Here is a 22,254-nt window from a genome sequence, read left to right on the forward strand (position 1 = left end):
CAGAGGTAGAAGAGCCATGTCAGCAAAGGGATGGGATGGGCCTGGTGGTGTCTGCAGAGCACTGGGCAACATCTCCGTCATAAGGCATAGGTGGGACCAGAGCCGTAAGGCCTTGTGCGGAGGCACAGAGAAGAAGAGTAAACACAACTGTGGGTTATGCAGGAAGGGGGGTGAGCTCCAACGAGACAGCAACGTGGGTGGCTCGACTGTGTATTTTTGCCCATGCTGTTTTATTTTCTTTAGTACCAATGCTAAATTTTGTCAGCCACATGAGACCCAACACACCAGCCCCTGAGCCCTCCTGCAGCTCTGGCATTTGCTCCTCTGCTTCGGCAGGATTCCTCCAAACATCCCTGTGCAGAGAGGAGAGCTATTTCCCCCCATGCTGTCCTCCCCCCTCCCTCGGTACACCAGGATTCTTTCCGGGGACCCTGCTCAGCAGGGCAGTGAGGTACGTGACACAAGTCCTGAAAGCACCGACCGCTCCAGCCACAGTGCCACTCTCTGTTCAAGTAATGTAGAAAACAACACAGGGTCAAAATACTGTCTTGCAGAGCTAAACGGAAACGAGTTTTTGCTGGAAAACTATATACTTATGATCACTTTTCAATCTATTGGGATGCCCGTAACAAACATCACTGCTACACAGATAAGTTCGGTGATTAAAGAACAACTAATGCCACCTGCCTGACTAGCTGCACTATTTTGGTTAACCAGGCAGAGAGAGAGATATGCCATTTCCCTCAGGTACTTGAAAAGGGTTCAGTTTAAACTAATTAACAAAATAGCCTGTTTAGACAAAAAATAATTGTTCTCTGAGAATATGTGAATTCACCACTGCTAGAAAATCCCTGCCATCTGACGTAGAAGGATTTATAGGTTTAGTGGAAATTGCTTTCCCCACTGTCCAGATTAAATACTGCAGGATGATTTTTTGTATGAGTAAACATCCTTCCAATAACGATCAGACCGATAATGTCTTAAAAAGAGGAACAGGATCTTCATTTTGGTTTTCTTCTTCTTCTTGTATGGACTATTTCTGGATACAGAACCTTCAGGTAACATGTTGACTGTCCATAAAATGCATTTTAGCATCTTCCTGCTGTTGTGGGGATGGGTTTTATCCACTGAATGCAGAACCCACCGACAAGGAAAAGAAATACATGAGGTATACAAAAAAGGCAGGTGAGTCTCTTTCTTTTTTTCATTCAAATAGCTACAGTTTGGACAAATGTCATGTTTCAGGTGAAGATATAATGACTAACAGATAATTAGAGTTTGCATTTGCAGATTGTGATCTCTCAGTCAAAAATATTTTCTGTTGCTGTTTTTGCCAATGAGCAAGTTTTAATGCATTTTCTTATTGCTCCCACCAAAAAAATCAGTTTGTGAGGTATCTCAAAGTTTGAAAGGGTGCAAAAAAAGAAGCATTTGCTTATATTTATTGTAGTTAAAATGTGGTAGAGTATTTACATGAAAGTGGAGAGGAAATTTAGGTGCATGGGTACTGTTGCGTTCACTGAAGATTAGACTGACTTGAGATCTCAGATCCCAACATTCAGAATTTATTTTATTATTCCCATACTATTTGTTTTATAGAGCTTTTGAGAGGAAAAAATGAAAGTATCTCTGCAAACTTCAAGGCTATGATCAGTTATCAGAGGAAACAGCATTCAGTGTATTGAATTAAGATATTTAAAATTATTTAAAATATTGGCTGTTCTTCTCTTTCTCTCTCTAACAAAAAGGCTGTGTGATATTTTTCTCCCACTATCTTGTAGACAGCCATTTTAGGAGGTTTTGAGTTGAGGAAGGTTCTTTGCTACAACTGAGTTCTGATTACTTGTATTCTATTTGGGGAATATTTGGAACTTTCTATGAGGATTTTTATACTTAGGCACATAACGACATACCCCTGGAGGAGAAAGCCTTTGGGATTTTTTGGAGGATATAGCTGACGTGTTTAGATCACTGTTCAAATGTTGTGTATTTCTGCTTGTGACAGACTGAACCTATGTCATTTCTGCTTTCCTGTTTTTCCCTGTTTCTATTCTGTAATGACTCCGCATCACCATCAACACTGCAAAGTGTACGGGGATGCAAATGCAGGAATGTCACAGTCATGAGGAATTCAAACCATTGCTGTTAGCCATCAGAAAAAATGAAGAAAGCTGGAAGAGAAGAATCATAGAATCATACAAAACAGAGTGCTTTTTTGTTTTCCCTTGTAGCAAGTCAGGGCTACTTTACAAAGTGATTGCAGTGTCCTGGTTGGCATTTGGGGGCCCATGAGCCATCATGTACATAGGAAATGGCTTTAGCAGTGACGCCACCTTCATGGAGGTATAACTGGCAAAATGGATGCAGTGGCTCTGCTCACGATCAGCCCCCAGGGCACGTGTTCCCAGAGGCAGTGTGGATGCAAGACAGCCACGAAACCTCTGTTTTCGTTGAGGCTTCATGACAGCGGCAGCAGAGGTGATGTGCTGACTGTAGTGAAATAAAGGGGTGAGAAGCAAGGTACCGCAGTCTGAGTTGAAAAGTCTCCAGCAGAGAGGAACGCGTACACGCAACCATGTTGCTATTTAGCATCTTTAACAAAAACTCCCACTGCACCAAATGCTTAACAGCATCAGTGCAATTAAGTGACGATACAACAAATCACAGCAGAAAAGAGTGTTAATAAATATGTGAAAATGGAAAAGAAATACCTATTGAGTTCACTTAGGAACTGCCTCTTCACCCATGCTTTGTATGGATGGTGTAATTGTGCCAGGACAAGCCCATCAGAAAGCCCTGAGGTATCGCAGCTCTGAGAAGCTGGGTCCACTGCCCTCCCAATGCGCCCACGCTGGCCTGGGAGGTCATTTCTGCCCTATTTCTGCCTCAGTAGAGCAGTACTGATGCTGAGGAAGGCTGACAGGGAGAGAGGAATAATGCTGGTGCGTGGTCATAGGGTTGTCCGTCAGCAGCGTGGCGCCCAGTACAAGTCTCACTTTCCCCTGTGATGGAATAGGCCAGAAGAGACCAATGGTTTTAATAGTCTTGTAATTTGTAAAGTCAAAAAGGACAATTGTGGTCATCCATCTGATTTCCTGCAAAGCACAAGCAACAAAGCCTTCTGTATGGATTGTACACCGAACCCCTAATTTCTGATCATTAACTACAATGCCAGATAAACACAGAATATAATTGCAAGTATTTTTTAACTTTGGCTTCCATCCATTTTCTCCTATTCTATGTTAGCTTGTCTCTTCTCCATCCTGGTGGATCAAGCCCCCTCTTCATCTCCTCTTAGGTATATTCAAAAGACTAAGCTTCTAATATTTCTCAGCGTGGGCTGTTTCCCAAACCTTGACTCTGTCATTTGCTTGTTTCCTCTGTCCTTCACTGCTTTTTCAGGGTTGACATCAGAACTGGGTGCAGTGTTTGCACAGTCCTCACATAGGTGCTGTATACAGAGTTACTCCAGTTGACCACCTGGGACTGGGGTCATGGTCTCCATTGCAGCCACGCAGTGGGAGATCATGTTTGCCCAGCATCTGTGTATGACAGGACACTTTGTCTTAAAGATACAGCCAGTTCTCTTTGCACTCATGTGTAGTTCCCTATATGTTAAGATGCTGATCATATCAGACAGTTTTGAAGTAGACATGGTTCCTTTGCATTTCGGTCAAAGTCAAGGCCTTTTTCCATCACAGAATTAGGTCCTGGAAGAAAAACAGAGCAAAGGAGGATGCTATATAACATCAGAAAAAGCTTGCGGTGAAGATTGTTCCTGAATGTTTTGTTATTGACTCTGTTTCCCCTCCCTTCAAGACTCAGTCCTCAATATCCATCATGCAGAAGAAGTTATAGCAATTGACTTTGTGATTCCTCTCTGAGCACTGTCATTTCTTGCTCCATAAGGCTTGTGGTAAGGACCAGGATGGAAATCCATCCCTTTCCTATAGCCTTTATCATCTGAAGAGAGCCACGTGCCTCACTGGAGGCTGATGGGAGGCTGGTGGGGGAGAACTATTTGAAGTGGAAAAGGCTGGCTCCACACCACCACTGGATGCTCAGGGTGGGTTGATTTGCACCCATGGCCTTCCTAGCCTCCAGAAGCCCTTTAGGGGTACAAGATCATCGACTTGCCCTACTGCCAGGGCTCAGTGCCAGCCACCGGTGTTGGCAGGCAGTGCAGGCACCTGCTGTAGAGACCTGCCACCTTGGGTGTGCTGCCAGCATCCTGCTGTCCCTGAGAGATGTGTCCAGTTTTGCTCCTGATTCTCATGCTGCCGTTGACGGAGGAAATAAACAGGCTTTTAGCTTGTTTCTTTGGATGGTGCCATCCTGCAAGTGTTAGTTTCTTCCAAGGAGACACTTGCTCTGAACTCTGTTTTCAAATAAAAACTCACCGTTTGCTCTGCGGTTTTCAGCGTCAGGGTTTGTCTTTTCACCTACCCAGATCCAGCTAATCCCACAGCCTTTGCACTCCTGCTGACATGGTGAATGTGAGGCCACAAGGTCAGACACACTCTCCAACATAAGTTTTGGCACTGCAGGTACCCCAAGGTGGCCATTCTAGAATGAGACAGGACAACCTTGGAGAAGGGTGGGCAGACGGGCATGGTTTTCCCTATGAGAGTTCATGCACACGCCAGAGTCTTTTTGAGGCTGGGCTTGCATGACAGGAATTTTGCAAAAGGTCCCAAGTAATTCCTGAAATAAAGCTGATGAGGCTTTGGGACAGAGAGTGACAAGAAAATGGCAAATAAGTGTATGCATAGTATGCACACAGTCACAGTGAAAGCAGCAAAGCTTTATTGCATGGGACTTACTACAGAGCCTTCCAATATTGTAATTCACTGTAAAAATGTCTGTGTGCCAGTCAAAGACTTAACTACATATTTTTGCTAATCTCCAGGACAAATCACCTCAAAGGAATTTCACTTCAAAGAGCAGCAAGATAAAAATAAAAGCTTTCTCACCTTGCAGACCTGTTTGCCGTTTGCAGTCAGCTGGGTGCAAATCCCGCAGGGTTTGCAAAGCTTTTTACTCCTGCTAAATCCACAGTGCCAAAAATCCTACAGGAAGGAGCTGAGATCCAGAGCACCGGCAACAGGGCTATCTGCTGCTTTCCCAACTGCTCCGGCTCTTGGAAAGCCACCAGGCTGCACAGGGGTCACTAGAAGGGTACAAAGAATCACTAAAAGTCACAACATCGTTATGCCAACAAAAGGGCCAAAACCTGTATTGCTAATTAGACTTGCAGAATCTGCTAGAAAGGATGAGCAATAGGAAAAAAAAATGGCCTGGAGCTGAGCCCAGGCTGTTCTGCCAGACCTAACTGCTGGGAAAAAAAAATCTCTTTTAACACTAAAATCTCCCCGGACAGCATTATAACCACCTTTCAGACAAACAACTCTCAGCAGAAGAGATTTCACTGTACAAGATTTATGGATCATGTTTGTTTAATCTTAACTAACAGACCCTCTTTGTGTTCATTCAACCTTGGACATGTTATAATCATTTTGCCTCACTCCGGTCTCCAAATAGGAACCCATTTTCTGCTCCTCTAGAGCTCCCTGTCCATGTTTCTGTCAGTACGAGCTGTCTTTTACAGCAGTTATGTGACATCCTCTACTTTAAGCCCGGGGCTTGTTATCACAAGGTCTCTTTCATGGCCAAAGATCTTTGTCTCTATGATGTTTTCAGATGTTATTACGATCAGTGACACTCTTCCTAAGTGATGGGAGCCACCCTGCATCATAATGTCCATGGTACCTTCCCGGTCCTTTCTCACAAGCTCAGCATCATTCTGAACATTCGCAACATTAAAGTCACCTTCCCTTGCTTTTGTTGAATTTGGATAGGACTTCTGTGTTGTCAGCTCCTCTGTACCCCAGCCACATTGTGTGCGAGCTCCTTATGCTCTTTAAATCACACAAAATGGCTATCCTGGTACCCTCACTGAGGTTGCCTCCTACACAGCTCCTACCTTCTTGCCCTCCAACTGCTTTCTCTGGCCTCATAAATTCATCCCTAACAGGATTTCTTCCTTTACCTCCCAGAAATCCTTAAGCTGTTTTCTTGTCCTGGAGTTTTGCTCTTGTATCTTATCTTCAGGATTGATGCTGAAAGCATTTGTTTGCATGAACAAAGCTTACTAATGCAAGCTGTCTTTAGATCAGATCTTCAGAGTGCACGATAAGCCCATAAAATGCCCGTTGAAAGCATTGCCTATAGGAACACATTATCAACGGCGAGCCAGATCCAGTGGAGCACTGAGCACCAACAGCTCCCAAGGCACTCCTTTTTAAGATCAGCAGTTGGCATCGTGCCTTGACACCATCTGCACCAGCAGGGCTGGGTATCAGGAGTGCAGTAAGAAGCCCAGAGTGGGCTTCAGGCCAGTGCAACTGGAGTCTCTCCATCTCCCCTGTTGGTAAATTGCGTTTCCGTTTCCTCCTTTCACTTCCACCTCCTTCATTCCTTTTTTTTCCCCCATTCAAGGTTCCTTCTCTTCTCCAAACTGCTCTTTCTCTTTTTTGTCACAGATTTTCTCTGCCCTCTGCTTCAGCTGTCTAATTTATTTGACCCTAGGCACAGCCATTTCCCCTGTCACACCATTCTGCCAAATTTTCTACAGTTGCTTTTAACTCTTTATTATTCTGTAACTTCCTCCCCATCTTTCCTGTAGGCCCCCTTTAGGTACTGGAAGGCCACAATAAGGTTTCCAAAGAGCCTTCTCTTTTCCAGGCTGAACAACCCCAACTCTCTCAGCCTGACTTCAGAGGAGAGGTGCTCCAGCCCTCTCATCATCTTTTTGGACATCCCTGGACCAGTTCCAACAGGTCCATGTTCTTTTTACATCAGGAGCCTCAGTACTGAACACAGTACTCCAGGTGATGTCTCACCAGAGCAGAGCAGAGGGGGAGAATCACCTCCCTCAACCTGCTGGCCATGCTTCTTTTGATGCAGCCCAGGATACGGTTGGCTTTCTGGGCTGTGAGTGCACATTGCTGGCTCATGTTGAGCTTCTCATCAACTAACACCCCCAAGTCCTTCTCCTCAGGGCTGCTCTCAATCCATTCTCCACCCAGCCTGTATTTGTGCTTGGGATTGCCTGTTCCCATGTGTAGGATCCTGCACTTGGCCTTGTGGAACTTCAGGAAGTTTGTGCGGGCCCACCTCTCAAGCCTGTCCAGGTCCCTCTGGATGGCATTCCCTCCCTCCAGCCTGTCGACCACACCACACAGCTTGGTGTCATCAGCAAACTTGCTGAGTGTACACTCAGTCCTACTGTCCATGTCACCAACAAAGATGTTAAACGACACCAGTCCCAATACTGACCCCTGAGGAACACCATTCATCACTGATCTCCATTTGGACATCGAGTCATTAGCTGCAACCCTCTGCGTGTGGCCATCCAGCCAATTCGTTATTCACTGAGTAGTCCATCCATTAAATCCATGTCTTGCCAATTTAGAGACAAGGATATCATGCCAAACAGTGTCAAGTGCTTTGCACAAGTCCAAGTGGATGATGTCAGTTGCTTTTCCCTTATCCACCAATGTTACAATGCCACTGTAGAAGGCCACCAAATTTGTCAGGCATGATTCGCCCGTGGTGAAACCATGTTGGCTATCACCAATCACCTCCTTATTTTCCATGTGCTTTAGCATGATTTCCAGAAGGATCTGCTCCATGATCTTGCCAGGCACAGAGGTGAGACTGACCGTCCTGTAGTTCCCTGGGTCTTCTTTTTTTCCCTTTTTAAAAATAGGAGTTATGTTTCCCCTTTTCCAGTCAGTGGGAACGTCACCGGATTGCCATGACTTCTCAAATGTGATGGATAGTGGCTTAGCAACTTCAACCACCAGTTCCCTCAGGACCCGCAGATGCATCTCATCTGGTCCTGTGGACATGTCCAGCTTCAGGTTCCTTAGGTGGTCTCGAACCAGATCTTCTCCTGTGGTGGGCAGTTCTTCATTCCCCCAGTCCCTGCGACTTGGGCGGTGTAACTAGAACACTTGCCAGTGAAGAGTGAGGCAAAAAAGTTGCTGAGTACCTCAGCTTTCTCCATGTCCCAAGTAACAAGGTCTCCTGTTTCCTTCTGGAGAGGGCCCACATTTTCTCTAGTCTTCCTTTTATCACTGGCTTACCTATAGAAGCTTTTCGTGTTGCCCTTGACATCCCTGACCAGATTTAATTCTATTAGGGCTTTAGCTTTCCTAACCTGATCCCTGACTGCTCGGACAATTTCTCCATATTCCTCTGAGGTCACGTGTCCTTGCTTCCACTCTCTGTAGGCTTCCTTTTTGTGTTTGAGTTTGTGCAGGAGCTCCTTGTTCATCCACGCAGGCCTCCTGGTGTTTTTGTCTGATATCCTCTTTGCTGGGATGCATCACTTCTGAGCTTGGAGGAGGTGATCCTTGAATATTAGGCAGTTTTCTTGGGCCCCTCTTCCCTCCAGGGCTTTATCCCATGGTACTCTGTCAAGCAGATCCCTGAAGAGGCCAAAGTCTGCTCTCCTGAAGTCCAGGGTACTGAGTTTGCTGTGCGCCCTCCTTGCTGCCTTAAGAATGCTGTGTGCCCTCCTCAGTGCCCTAAGAATTTTGAACTCCACCGTTTCATGGACATTGCAGCCAAGGCTGCTCTTGAGCCTCACATTCCCCACCAGCCCCTCCTTGTTGGCGGGAACAAGGTGCAGCATGGCACCTCTCCTTATTGACTCTTCTATCACTTGGAGAAGGAAGTTATTATCAATGCATTCCAGGAACCTCCTGGATTGTTTATGCCCTGCTGTCTTCTCCCTCCAACAGATATCGGGGTGGTTGAAGTACCCCATGAGGACGAGGGCTTGTGAACGTGAGGCTGCTCCTATCTGTCTATAGAGGGCCCCATCTGCTTGGTCAGGTGGCCTGTAGCAGATCCGCACTATAATGTCACCTGTCTCTGCCCTCCCATTAATCCTGACCCATGAGCTGTTGTCAGCTCCTCAGCCATCCCCAGGCTGAGTTCCATGCACTCCAGCTGGTCATCGACATAGAGAGCGACACCCCCTCCTTGTCTCCCCTGCCTGTCCTTCCTAAAGAGCCTGTATCCTTCCATTCCAACACTCCAGGCATAGGAGCCATCCCACCATATCTCCGTGATGCCAATAAGATCATAACCCTGCAGGTGTGCGCACGTCTCTGACTCCTCTTGTTTATTCCCCATGCTAAGCGTTTTCGCATAAAGGCATTTAATTTGGTCCCCTGATGGAGACGACTTATTGGCCAGAGTGTCTGGAATTCCTTTGAGCTGCACTTCAGGCGCTCTTCTACTGACCTGTGATCCTTCTCCAGGCTCTGGGCATCTACTGCTGGCACTGGCATCAAATTGGTAAGAGTGAGTGGATCGAGGTTCCCTTCCACTGGCAACTTTAGTTTAAAGCCCTCTTCAGCAGCTTGGCAAGCCTCTGACCGAAGGTGCTCTTCCCCTTCTCTGACAGATGGGCCCCATGAGCCCTCAGTAGACCAGGTTTCTCAAAGCAAGTCCCATGGTCTATGTAGCCAAACACCTGGCTGTGGCACCATTTGTTGATTAGCCAGATTCAAATGGTCCTTCCCAACCCCTTCCCTTTGACCGGGAGGACTGATGAAAAAACTACCTGCATTCCAGAAAAGTGCATTCTGAAAAGTACTTCTGAAAGTACATTGAAAAAATGCAAAAAGACAAAGTACAAAACAATGTACAGTATTCTGAATTTAGTAACACTGAAGTCCTGCTGTCATTTTATCTGAAGTCACTTGGCATCATGAGGTCCCGCTGTAATTCTCCACTCCCAGTTCTGATTTTGATTACCTCGAATGGTTACACATCCTCAGTAAACATTGTTGCCAGTAATTATTCTTTCCTCCCAAATAATTGACAAATTTATTGAACAACAGAGGTCCTATCATAGATTCCCATGGGACTATATTGAAAACCTTTCTTCACAGTGAAAACTCTCCATTACTCCTTTTGTTACTTATTTTGCAACCATTCACAAGAAGGTAACTTCCCTCTTTCTGACCAGCTGGTTTCTTTACAGGCCTCTGGAAAGGACCTGTCAGCATCTTTTTGGAAACAGAGGTACACTTTGTCATCTTGACCACCCTCATCTACAATGTAATTAACTTTTTAGAGAAGTCCATTATAATGCCTAACATCCCTTGAGAAAAGTCATACTGTCTCTCGCTCTTCTTCAATATATACTATATTGATCTGGTTTTTACTATGGTTGTAGCTAATTTGTCCAGTGGAGCAGTCTGTAGCTTCTGAGATCCCATTTGGAGCTCTTTTTCCAAAGAACTGGAAAATTGTCACCTTCCGCTCCTGTGACACAAAGAACAAAATAAATGCTTGTTCAACAGTTTCTTATTCATCTTTCTTCTGGGTGAAAGCTTGGTGACTTGTTACTGTTCAGTCCCTTTACTTTAAATCTGTCTCTGGTCCTGTGCCAATATGAATATTCCTTAATACCGGCCCAACAGCAGAATCGTTACAATTCTGTATTTTTGGTGGTGCAAACAAATTCCTTAGTTGTTGATGTTTTTGATTGGCCTTATGAAGACCGAGTGCTTTCATTCCTGTAAGCAAGGAACTAAAGTGTAGTGTTGATAATTAGCTAGTTATTCCCCATTCTGCATTTGTACAATTATTTTTCTGTACTGCTTGCAGTTCTTTGTGTTCTATTTTACTGAAATTCCTCTTATTAACATCAGAACATTTCTCCAACGTGTTGAGGATGCTTTGAATCCTGATCCCAGACCTCAAATTTTCTGTTTCTCTTTCAAGCATGCTGTCACGCACGAGTTTTATAGTTCTGTCCTTTGCATTACTATTGAAAGTATTGACTAGTAGTTTCCAGGATGAAATCTGTGAGATGTCACTTAATATCTCTTGACAGCAAAGTAAAGGCATTTACTCTTTGGTCTTCAACCATGCTCAAAGTCACAGTTTTACCTCAACCGTATTTCCCTAGTTCAGTAACGAAAAATAAAAAACTTAATTCAAATCTACTTTTCCTCCTGCTTACACCAAGGCAGCCAGTTACACTGTCAGAAAGGACATTAGACTGGTTTGACGTCAATTATTGCAAAGATTCACATCGAGTGATCTTTATAATCTCATTATCCCTGGAGGGGCAGACAAACGGATCACGAGTTTGTCCCAGTTTCTTCCCAAACGTCAAAACTCCAACATCCTTCTTTTGTCCCCTGCTTAAAACCAGCTTTTGTGTTCACCCTCACCCTCTCTCAGGGGTATCACCCATCTGTGAGGAGTCCTCGGAGGTGCCTGTTTACAGCTCACAGGCTGTAAGAGCTGGTACTCCCAGTGCTGCCATCAGTGGCAGTTGACTTAAATACCTCCAGTTTATCTTAATATACCTTAACGTGCCCTTCCCTCATCTGCACTGTGCTGACTTTTCTTCAAAGACTTCAAAGACTGGGGCAGACACGAAACCTTTCAGCACGCACCGTGTTGCCTCATTAGTTTCTCCCCTTCCCTTCATCCATTTATCTTTTTCACTTGGCTGAGCCCCATCACTGTGCCTGTCCCCTCCTCAGCTTGCAGGACGGTCCTCAGTCACGCTCCTTCTGCTCCCTTCGTCCCTTCCTTTCAACCTGTATAACACAAAACCCAAGAAACGCACACACACTGGATGCAATTTCTGCCACCTAGGGGCACTTTAATTTTTGACGCGTCAGTTACAGTGCCAAGACATCAGGTGGCATCACATTTCTGTGAATAATCAATATGCGTAGGTTTGTTTCATTTTTTTTTCCTTTTGCCAGTGTTTATGTCCAGGCAATGTTTGCAAAGGAAGTGCAAAATTTAAGGGGTGTGTGCCTTCTGCCCTTGCATATTTTGCATTCTGAGATTGACCTATATTCAAGTAATGCTGGATTAAAATGGGGTTCTTGTTGAATTTTCTGTATCACTCAAAAATAAGATGGTAGAACAGCTGCAAATCCCACCGTTTCTCAGACTTTGGAATGTGAACATCAAGAATAGTGCTCTTTCCCCATTTCTTTGCAGAGAACGAACCACCTATAATAGCAATGGGTCACCTTTCTTCACAATCTTTAAACCTACTAATCATAAGGACACGTGACCCAATATAATTAAGAGCAAACAAGGGCTTGTCAAATGTCAATACATTTTGTGATTAATTTTCTTCAGTTTTTAGTGGTTTGTTTACAGCTCACAACTTTGTAGTTCTCCCAATTTGAGTGCAAAGTAGTGGGTTTCTCTCCTACATTATCCCTGAGAATTAGCATGTGATGCAGTGGATCGTGTCTCCTGCAGTGCATGTGGCTGGATAAGAGCAGCTTCTTCCTGTTGCAAGTTTGCTCTCTCCTTCCTCAGGTGCTTTTCTCCCCGTTTAGCTGGCTCACTTTGCCTCCTTCCACAAAGCTCTTCTCTGGGCTCTGGACTACCTCTCAGTCTTCACCCAGACCTGCTGCACCACCTGTCCACCAGCATCTCCTGCTTGCTGAGAAGGTCTTCCCCATTCATTTGCAAGTCAAAGGCACATTAGGGGGAACTTCCTGTGAACCCCTTGCCCCAAAACTTCTTTCCTTCTTTTGGGACACAGCCTGGGAGGTTCTTTATGTATTTCCAGGGACCAGGCAGCATCTCCATCCTGCACCGCTCTGTGGTGATGGGACACCCCAACTCATTCAGGACTGTCCAGGGTGTTCTGTGCCTCAGGAGTTATCCCACACAACGATGAGGCACCATTTGAGCCTGATGTCTCCTCTCTGCTCCTTCTGACATCTTCCCCTCCAGCCTTAGCCAACGTTTCCCCTCCGGCCTTACCCAGTGTTTCACCCCCCTTCCCATCTCTGCCTGTCCAGCCTCTTTTCTCCTCAGTCTCACCCAAGGCATAGGCTCTGTTGCAGATCCAAGCTCTCTTTGCTTCTGCCCCACTTTTTCTCTGCAGAAACCTTCTGTATGCGTGTGCATACAATCCCCAGCCCCTCCCTGCCTCTCCCCCATTCCCTGACCCGGCACCCCCTGCCTGGTTTCTGCCTTTAACATGATGCTGATGTGGTACGAACCCAAGTCACTAACTGGTCATAAAACAGAGGGAGAGACAAAACCTAGTCAAATATTTAGGCATAGGTCTTTAATAAGATCTCTACAATTCTCACAGCTCTTTAGTAGTACCAATACACCTTTGTCGTTCCCATGTCCTCCCTGTCAAGGGGAGGCTTTGTCCCCTGTAGGGAGTTGGGCTGCCTCCACTGCTCTGTCCTGGTCCTTCTGCCTTGGGCAGCGTTTCATCAGGGCCTTGCCCAGGCATAATTTTGCTGGCAGACAGAGGAGAACACAGTTCCTGCCATTCCCCTGCCCAGCATGGCACAAAGACTGTGCAGCATAGTGGATGCAGAACAGAAGGCACCACCCAAGCTGCCTATCAATGTCCACCCAGGGATGGGGAGCTCAGAGCCAAGCACCATGAGGGAGCTTTCATCACTTTCATCCTTTCCAATTAAAAGTCCTGCTGAAAACTGGCTCAGCAAGCTCCGCACCCTCTCTTGCCTTGCGTCAGTGGTAGGAGAGGCTGTGGATCGGCCGCACCGCAGCACAGCATGAGTTGCAGAGCTTGTAGCTGACAAATTTAAGCGTGTCGTGCTTTCAGAGGGTAAGGCAGGAGAGTCCAGAGTCTCTGCACCGGAGAAAAGGTGGAGGCATCACCCGGGCATGAGATAAGCAGAGATGAAATGGGCATCCTGGGTGCCTCTGCCCCAGCCGCTGGCTGCCAGGCTTCCTGGGGCGATGGGCACCTCTGCTCAGTGTGGGAGGTTTGGGGTCAGTTGCAGCCCCAGCTCCTGGCCAAGGTGTTGCTGATGACACAAGTAACTGAAGGGACAGAGATTATGCCACAGCCACATCTCAGCAATATTTCCCGTTCTGACATCTCTTTTCTGATCTGCCACCCTCTTTGCAGACCTAAGAATATCATAAGAGATGGGGAGAACAGACTGTCCCAGAATTTAATGAAATCTGATAATAATAATGTTAGTGTTAGTGCAACCTGCCAAACCCACAGCACCATTCCTCGAGGATGTCGTCCCTTGGACCCAGGAAAAACCGTGTGAATTACTTCATTACTTCAGCAAGATACTTTCCCTTTTCTCTTGAGGAAGATACATGGGATCTGGCTTCTTCCTGAAGAACTGAAACTGTATTTTGATTTAACTCCTCAAGGAAGAAATGTTCTCAGATCCTAATGAGATTATCCTAATAACAGTGTAAAATAGGTCACTGTCTACTACAGGTATATTGCCTCCCTCAGAGAAAAGAGAGTATGATTTATAGGTGGGAAATGTATGCTGCATAAGTAATTACAAACTAAAATACTAAGATGGGTAGTGGCTTCTCTCAGATTTGTTCTGGTTGCTTCCAAAAGCTCTCATTTCAAAGACAAAGAATACTGTGGGTTTTCTGGCGCACACTGCAAGTGTGGACCTGACACTCCTCTGGCACACGTCCTTTGAAGCTGGGCATTGGGAAATGCTTGCTGGGACATTCATATGTCACAGTTGGACTGTGTCTTCTGATAATCAGACATGGTTATCCCTAACTCTGAAACCCTTTTTGCTGTGTTGGAGGGACTACAAGTACTATAGTAAATCTCAGGTTTTTAAAAAAAAAGAGTAACTGCTTTTTGCTTTGTGTCTGTAGCAATAGTGATGAGAAGCTGATTTTGCTGATTTTTTTCCCTAGCTATCCTAAACTTCAGTCTCCTCATCTTCCCCCCAGCCCCAGCAAGCCTCAGCCTTTGGGGCAGAGGCATCTCATGACTCTTGAAGTAGTAGGGGGATCTGGGGGAACAACGATGACTTTGGAGAGGTTGCATCACCCAAGTTGTCATCAGGATGGGCCTGAGAGCTACTCTAGCAATGCACAGGGAGCACTGTGAATAAATGCCACTCTGCTCCAATTGTTGCTTTTTCAAAAAGCATCTCAGTGAGCTTCATGAGCCATGAAATGCCTTTCAGTGCTGTAACTGTTAGGAGATAAATATTGACATTGGGAAAACAAAAAAAAAAGGTTGTTCATTATTCAGTATATTTTACCTCAGGAGCTATCAGTTAGTTTTAAAGACAGGCTGTCACCCAGTGAAGGCAGGAGCAATACCGTCACGCTGTGTGGCCGTGGTGGCAAACAGTTACATTGAGCAATCTGTGAACAATGTCTGGACCAAATCCCCTCAGTGTGGCTGCCTGCTGCAAACGCTCAGGGACAGCAGACACGCAAGGGGAAGCCGTAGCTGTTTGCCATTGATTCACAGCCTGAACGGGCGGGCTAATGGGGTCCCGTGATGGAGCTGCCATTGATCACTTAGCCAGCAGAACACTCCCCAGGAACTGGACCAGAAAAGCTATTTATTGAGTAGAAAGAAATGGGTCTTCAAATCGCAGTAACTGGGGAATGATTGGCAACAGGTAAAAATGTTTCGTTGCCACAGGAGGAGGCAGGGAAGTGGGGGAGGCTCGGTAATATTGCAGGTGTGACAAGGGGAATGGAGCTGGCAAAAAAAAGGGAAGGCGCTAAACTAAAGCACAAATGAACACGGTCCCCTTTCTCCATGTGGTGGCTGGAGCGTGGGGGACTTTTTATGCTGGTTTGTGACAAGGAAATAAAGTTTAGTTTAGAGGGAATGGAGAATTGCCTGGAAGAAATAAGAGGAACCACTTGGGGTTGCTGGGTGGAGAGGACAGGCAGGATTTGGCCACGAATCCTTGATGGCCATGCCTTGAAGGGTGTCTCGACAGGCAGGATAGGGCCAGGGCCAACATGAAGCATTAGGTAAGCTCTACAAAGAGAAACAAAAATTAGAAATTGAGAGAACACGGCCTGTTTCATCCCTGCTCAAATACCAGCATTATTCCTGAACAGCCAAGAGTTTACTAGGGCACTTTAAAGTCACGTAAGTAGGTCAGCTTGTCGCCAGAATCTGCTTATCCTCAAAACATGTGAAATTACTTCCTGACAGCCAGCAGACGAGAAGCAGGCAGCAGCGAGACATGACAGCGGTGCCCAAGGCTGTATCGACAAGGCAGAAGACTCCAGAAAGTGCATTTTGCATTTGCAAGTGCATTTTAATGCATGACGTCCAGGTCTGAGCAGTGCCAAAGAAGCTGCTCCTTGCAATAGCAATGGTGCTGCATGGCCCGAGGCTCCCCCGAACAGTGGTCTGCCTGTGGGCTTATTCCCGGCCCTCATCTGGGAAGCACAGAGCAGATTCTGGAAAGAAACCCAATCCCACTTGGCCAACGCTTTGCTTCAGGGCGAGTCAGTGATAGAGTCCGGTGTGCCCGCCCCTAGTCCGGGCAACGTGGAGGTTTCCTGCTTCTCTGTGGCAGCAAAAAGATGAAATTTCCCTCCAATGCTTTCGGCTTTCAGAGAATTCCCAGCCCAGGGAAAAACCATCCTGCGAGGCTTGGTGTTCAGCCACTGCTCACCAAAGGGATGATGGTGCTCGGGTGGTGACACTCGTTAATGCAAAAGGAGTTTTGCTGCGGTAAATCTCTACAGAGCAATCTGAAATGTTATGTTAATGGGAAAAAAGTCTCGTTAGTAGAGGTGATTAGAGTTAGTGTTTATTACAGAGAGAAGCTAATGTTTTTAACTTTTAATTAAAGATGAGTTAGAACTGTTAACTGCTTAAAATGTTACTTTTGCACAAGCTGGCACTTACATTGCTAAAAGCAATATTCGTTCCTTTAATGACAAAATAAAATACTGGCCAAACACCTCAGAGGAGCTTTCTTGACAGCCAGCTGGGACACAGTATGAAACCAGAAGTGAATATTTCCAGGTTTTGTTTTTTTTGTTTTTACTTTTCTTTTCTTTTTTCCCCACGAATACTTTAAAAAGGTTTGCTTCTCATGCAACTACCCAGCTGCCTCTGGTGAGCAGATGTAACGGCTGGCAGAGGCCCCCGGGCAGCCTGCCTTGGCCCATGCAGCGTGGCCTCTCTCCAGAGCCCCTGATGGCGCCGGCCATGGCTGCGGGAGGAGGGAGGCGAGCCACCTGCCTGGCTCCTTTTCCAAGGCACTCAAAACCAGTGGCGTCCCACCTCACAAAACCCATTGCTTCCCTCCTTTGGCCCTGTCCCGGCTGCAAGCCCCAGAGCAGCATTGCCCTCCATGCCCTCCGCCATGCCCAGCCTGACACCAGCCTTCGGTAAAAAGGTAAGAGCCATTTCGCACGTGTGACAGAAGGTAACGCCGCGGGGACCTGGGTCTTCCCACCATGCTTCCCTCCCGATGTTGTCCCCCACCCGCCCGTCGCCGCCTGTCTCAGCTCTCCCTTTTCCTGTCGTTTCCATGCAGCCGGCCGCAGCGGCAGAGGCGGGAGGCCCACGGCGAGGCGCACAAGCAAGGCAGGTAGGCGAAACCCTCTGGCCCCAGCCCTGCCGGCCGCATCCCCCATGGCTGGGCTGAAGCCGTGGCAGGGGAAGGGGACACCACTCGAGCATGGCAATCATATTTAGGTAGGAGTCGTGCCCAATCGGTACAGTGGTTCCCAGAGGAAGCCACGTTGTCTGACACCCTCATGGGGATGAGGTGTGATAACACAGCCATTTTCCACAGACCCTTGGGCTGCATGGTTTATGTCGCCCATAATGTGCCAGCAGGTGCCTTCCCTTCAAGCATCCTTTCTGCAGAGCTGAGCCCCGCTCCACAGGCTCTCCATCACACGGCTCGTCCTTCCCTCTGCCACTGCCAGGGGAAAAGCGCCTTTCTGAGTGTGGTCAAGCCTGCTCTCAAAAGTCGAAGGTTTTGCCAGTGACCTGCTAACATCATTCCCCCTTCTCAGACGGGTATAAACCTTTAACGACGGATGCTCCCAATGCCACACGTCTTTCAGGGGCCGAATTAAATCTAAAGCAGAAGCAGGGGCCACCTTTTAAAATGCCTGAGGGGTAATTCATGACTAGAAGAACTCACTGACGGAGGTAGACGACTCGCCACTTCTAGAGATTATTAAACTGAGACTGAGCATCTTTCTGAGATACTCTGTAGTCAGATCAAGCACTGGGTTTGAGAGAGGAGTCGCTGATAACATTGCTGGCCTCTGTTAGGAGATTGTTGTATTGGCTTCTCTTGGTACAAGTGCCCAAGAGTGTGTGAGAAGTACAGCATGGCTAAGCAGTCCCATTTAGCAGGAGCTTTATCTCAGGAACATATTCCCCATCAAGTTTCTTTGTTGTCCTGTTTTCCTTTAATCTATTTCTGACTTGTTTTGTGTATATTCAGACAGGTGCCTCTCTGAGCACGCCATCTTTTCTCAAACTGAGAACCAGCAAAACCTTTCCTCCTGTTTTTGAGCCCCCCCTGCCACCCGAGTGGCTGGCATGTGGCTGGCTCTGAGGGCAGCAAAGCTTCACTTACACGGTGGGGCAACCGAGGAGCTGCTGCCACCACCACCCCAGACAAAGGGCTGGAGTGCTTAACAGCATTTTGCACCTTGCATGTGGAGGAGGAGCAGATCATCCTCTGCCCAGCATTTGGTGCCACTCTAGCAGCTTCTGGAATGACCCTCCCAGGCTCTTTAATGCTCAGAGACCTCCCAGGTCTTTAATGTTCCTTTTTATCCTCGTTAGAAATCTGGGGCAGGAGCTCATAATTTTATCCCAAGTCAGGGGATGGCCTGCCTCCTGGCCTGGTTCCCAGCCTGTCTCCATTTTGTTTCTGGGCAACAGCCAGGAGCTTATTTGATATATTTTTTCCCTAATACTTGGCCTCAAGCCCCATCATAACTCAACGTCGGAAATGCCTTCCCCTCTCCATTTCCATTTCCCCACTTATCCACACATGCACTATTTCTCCAGCCCACAATTTTGAATGGTTGTCTCCAAACTGTGCTATAAGCAGAGATAATTTTTACAGAGACAAAAAGTCACCAAACAAAATGTTTTCTTAGTGCCAGAATTATCACAGGTGCCTAAGCCATATCTTGAGTGCAGGAATAGTTTTTTAATGACACGCTGCCAACCACTGCAAGCAATGGCAGGGTTATGGACTAAGGGGTAAATGGTCTACGGGGTAATGGAGCAAAGCGGGCACATACTTCTCACAGGCACTGCCTAGGACTCATAGCAGTGCTTCTCTCTTCCTGGTAGCCCAATCCTAAAACGAAGCCCTGACATCACCAAATCTCCCCTGATGAAGTCAGAGCAGCTGCTGCGAATAGATGACCACGACTTCAGCATGAGACCAGGTTTTGGAGGTATGAAATGTACATATTTGTCACTGTTTTACACTGTCGCTTCTTTATACTATAACATGTAGTCAGGCGAACAAGCAGATTGATAAACAGAGTCTTTTCTGTCCCTAATTTTTGATATTTTGTGTTGTGATTTCATTACATGTTTGGGGGGATATGCGTGCAGTAAAATAGCCTTCTTCCTTGGATGAGCAAATAGCTTAGTCAAAGGCATGAAAATGTGATTACAGGCAATGTAATATTCCTGGTATTTAGTCACACTTTCTTCTGATAAAAATCTGCAAATACATCTTATGTTTGTTCCCAGATGATGGGTAAATGATGCTCAGAGGGCTGGAGCACCTCTCCTATGAGGACAGGCTGAGAGAGTTGGGGTTGTTCAGCCTGGAGAAGAAAAGGCTCCGGGGAGACCTTATAGCGGCCTTCCAGTACCTAAAGGGGGCCTACAGGAGAGATGGGGAGGGACTCTTTATCAAGGAGTGTAGTGATAGGACAGGGGGTAATGGCCTCAAACTGAAAGAGGGTAGATTTAGATTGGATATCAGGAAGAAATTCTTTACTGTGAGGGTGGTGAGGCACTGGAACAGGTTGTGTGCTTCCAGGGAAGCTGTGGATGCCCCGTCCCTGGAAGTGTTCAAGGCCAGGCTGGATGGGGCTTTGAGCAGCCTGGTCTAGTGGGAGGTGTCCCTGCCCATGGCAGGGGGGTTGGAACTGGATGATCTTTAAGGTCCCTTCCAACCCAAACCATTCTGTGATTCTGTGATTCTGTGAAATTCTAAGATTTCATCTTACTATAGTAACGTGTGTGCATAATCAAATCATGTACCATGCTTACCACGTTTACTGACCTGGCCATTCCATTTATAACCCAAAAGAGAATATTTTGACTACCGTGTGTTAATGCTTGCTCACAGTTTTGTGGCTGTGTGCTAGAGCAACGTAAGCTTTCAGGGACATGGATGAAGGAGAACACGTTTTCTTTCAGCCCATCAGATTAGAGAATGTTGTAATTTATCTACCCTTTCTGGCTGACAGATGGTCATTCAAATCCAGGATACCATTATATATTCTGATGGAAGAAGATTTTATTGCTAAATGCTCAATATACCAAATACCAGCATGTTCAATTAATTTAAAAAGGTTTCAGTTTCATAGCAGTCTGCTAATGTGAGCACTATTTATCTTGACAGATCTCCTGTACTGTAATTGCCAGAGGTACGTGAGGGACTAGTCAAAGCCTGGAGGAGGAAAAAAAGATCGAAATCCCTGTTACTTGGGGTCACAGCCCAACCCTTCCCTTGGGAGCCCTAGGCTGAGTGGCACATGCCTGTGTCCTGTAATGCGTCCCCTCCCGTCAACCTGTCCTTTCCAAGCTGAGTGTTGAGCGGTGTGAAAACAAAGTACGTGCAGCAGCTCTCAGGGATGTTGTTAGATTGAGAGGGGAGCAGAAGTGAGGGAAAAATTTGGAGTAACCCTCCCACATCCCCTTAGCTGTGCCACTGCTGCCCTCCGCGTGGATGGGTGCTCTGCTGGGCAGCCGGCTGGTGAGCCCTGGAGCCAAGTGCTAGAGACAGGGCTTTTAAAATTTCAGTTTGATTGTTATTAGGAGGGGTTTTTTTATGAATTACAATCATTTCTATTTTCAATTGGTTTATTCTTGTTTCTATTTCAGACTGAACATCTATTTTTGTCTCTAAGAGATGAAAGTCAGAGGATTACTTTGTCTCATCAGATTTATACTTTCTCAATTTTTAATTTTTTTTCCCTCAGGCCCTGCAATTCCTGTTGGGGTGGATGTCCAAGTTGAAAGTCTGGACAGCATTTCTGAGGTGGACATGGTAAGAGTCACAGAAGGGCTAACGTCCAATGGGACATCTGGAGACCATCTAGCCCAAACCCCTGCTGAGAGCAGGGCTGGCTAGAGCAGGCTCCTTGAGTTTGTGTCTGTGGGGTTTAAATACCCCTGAGGACAGACACTTCCCAGCCTCCAGAAGGCAGATTTGGGTTTGATCTGAAACTGCTGACAATTGCTTCTATTGACCTCATGCTACCATTTCATCTCCCTTGAAGAAGAAGGAAGAAATCTGACAGTTTCTTTTCCCTAGGACAAAATGATGCAATGCTGCCAAGACTGTCTCAAAGGATTTGGGTTTTTACATTTTTTTAAGGAGTGGTAACATGTTTAAAAGCTCTGAGGAGACCAATTAATGTGTTACTTTTAAGGCTCTTTGATATACTGCAGACACTGTCTCACTTTGGCCATGTTCTGAGGTGGTCAGGGGCCGGCTAGCTCCCAACCACAAGCCACGTAGCCATCCTGAGAGCAACACTGGTTCAAACTGGTAAGTCCTGCTCTTGACAGGGCAGCCAGAATGAGCTTGGAGGGGAGAAACTCCTTCAGAACTTGCCTTTGGTGCATTGGCAGTCATATCACCCTGCTGTGTGCTGGGGACCAGCATAAGGCTCTGCCGGTCCTTCCTGTACCCTGTACACTGATGCTGAAGTAGGATTTCAGGGGCATGTAGGACTAATACTGGTGCTTTGCACGGTCTAAATTCCTTACTAAATCCCTGTCTTTTGTTTCCTACTGTACAATTAGTAATGTGAAAACGGTCAGTTTTCAAATGCTCTTGAAGTGGTGCAGATCTTGACGATTTTTCTGGAAGGGCTTTTTTCCATCACAAAACACTGCTGAAAGTAAGGTATGATTTCTACAGGAGATTTTCCATGGAAAGATTTTACATGCATACATGACATGTAAACAACAGCCTGTGCAGGAGAGCAGGAGCACAGAAGGGGAACGGGAGATTGCCCCTGCATGTACATTGCAAGACCCGCTCCAATGTTATTCACCCTTTCAAAACCCAGAGCTTGAAAGACCTACCCTGTTAGAGCATCCCCAGAGTCCCTCAGCAGCTCAGCTTTTGCTTTGGAAGAGCAAAAAAAAAATAAATCACTTCCCAATACAGAATACATTTCAAAATGCTTTGC

The 22,254-nt window shown here is 46.4% G+C and overlaps 1 protein-coding gene across 2 annotated transcripts in view; it reads left to right on the top strand.

Moving 5' to 3' along the window:
• The first annotated feature begins 544 nt into the window (after positions 1-544).
• LOC134513385 (gamma-aminobutyric acid receptor subunit rho-1) overlaps positions 545-22,254 on the top strand; it is a 33,255-nt gene continuing 11,545 nt past the window's right edge. The window contains exons 1-4 of one of the 2 annotated variants that reach the window (XM_063329995.1): positions 545-1,185; positions 17,367-17,420; positions 19,160-19,266; positions 21,034-21,101. In XM_063329995.1, the coding sequence (XP_063186065.1) occupies positions 1,064-1,185; positions 17,367-17,420; positions 19,160-19,266; positions 21,034-21,101 (351 nt within the window). In that variant the 5' untranslated portion in view covers positions 545-1,063. Of the gene's footprint in view, positions 1,186-12,394; positions 17,226-17,366; positions 17,421-19,159; positions 19,267-21,033; positions 21,102-22,254 lie in introns of those variants that run through there. The other variant, XM_063329996.1, reaches the window with a different exon arrangement.

Source organism: Chroicocephalus ridibundus, chromosome 3 (genome assembly GCF_963924245.1).
Source record: "Chroicocephalus ridibundus chromosome 3, bChrRid1.1, whole genome shotgun sequence".
In the NCBI taxonomy this organism is placed as follows: Eukaryota; Metazoa; Chordata; class Aves; order Charadriiformes; family Laridae; genus Chroicocephalus; species Chroicocephalus ridibundus.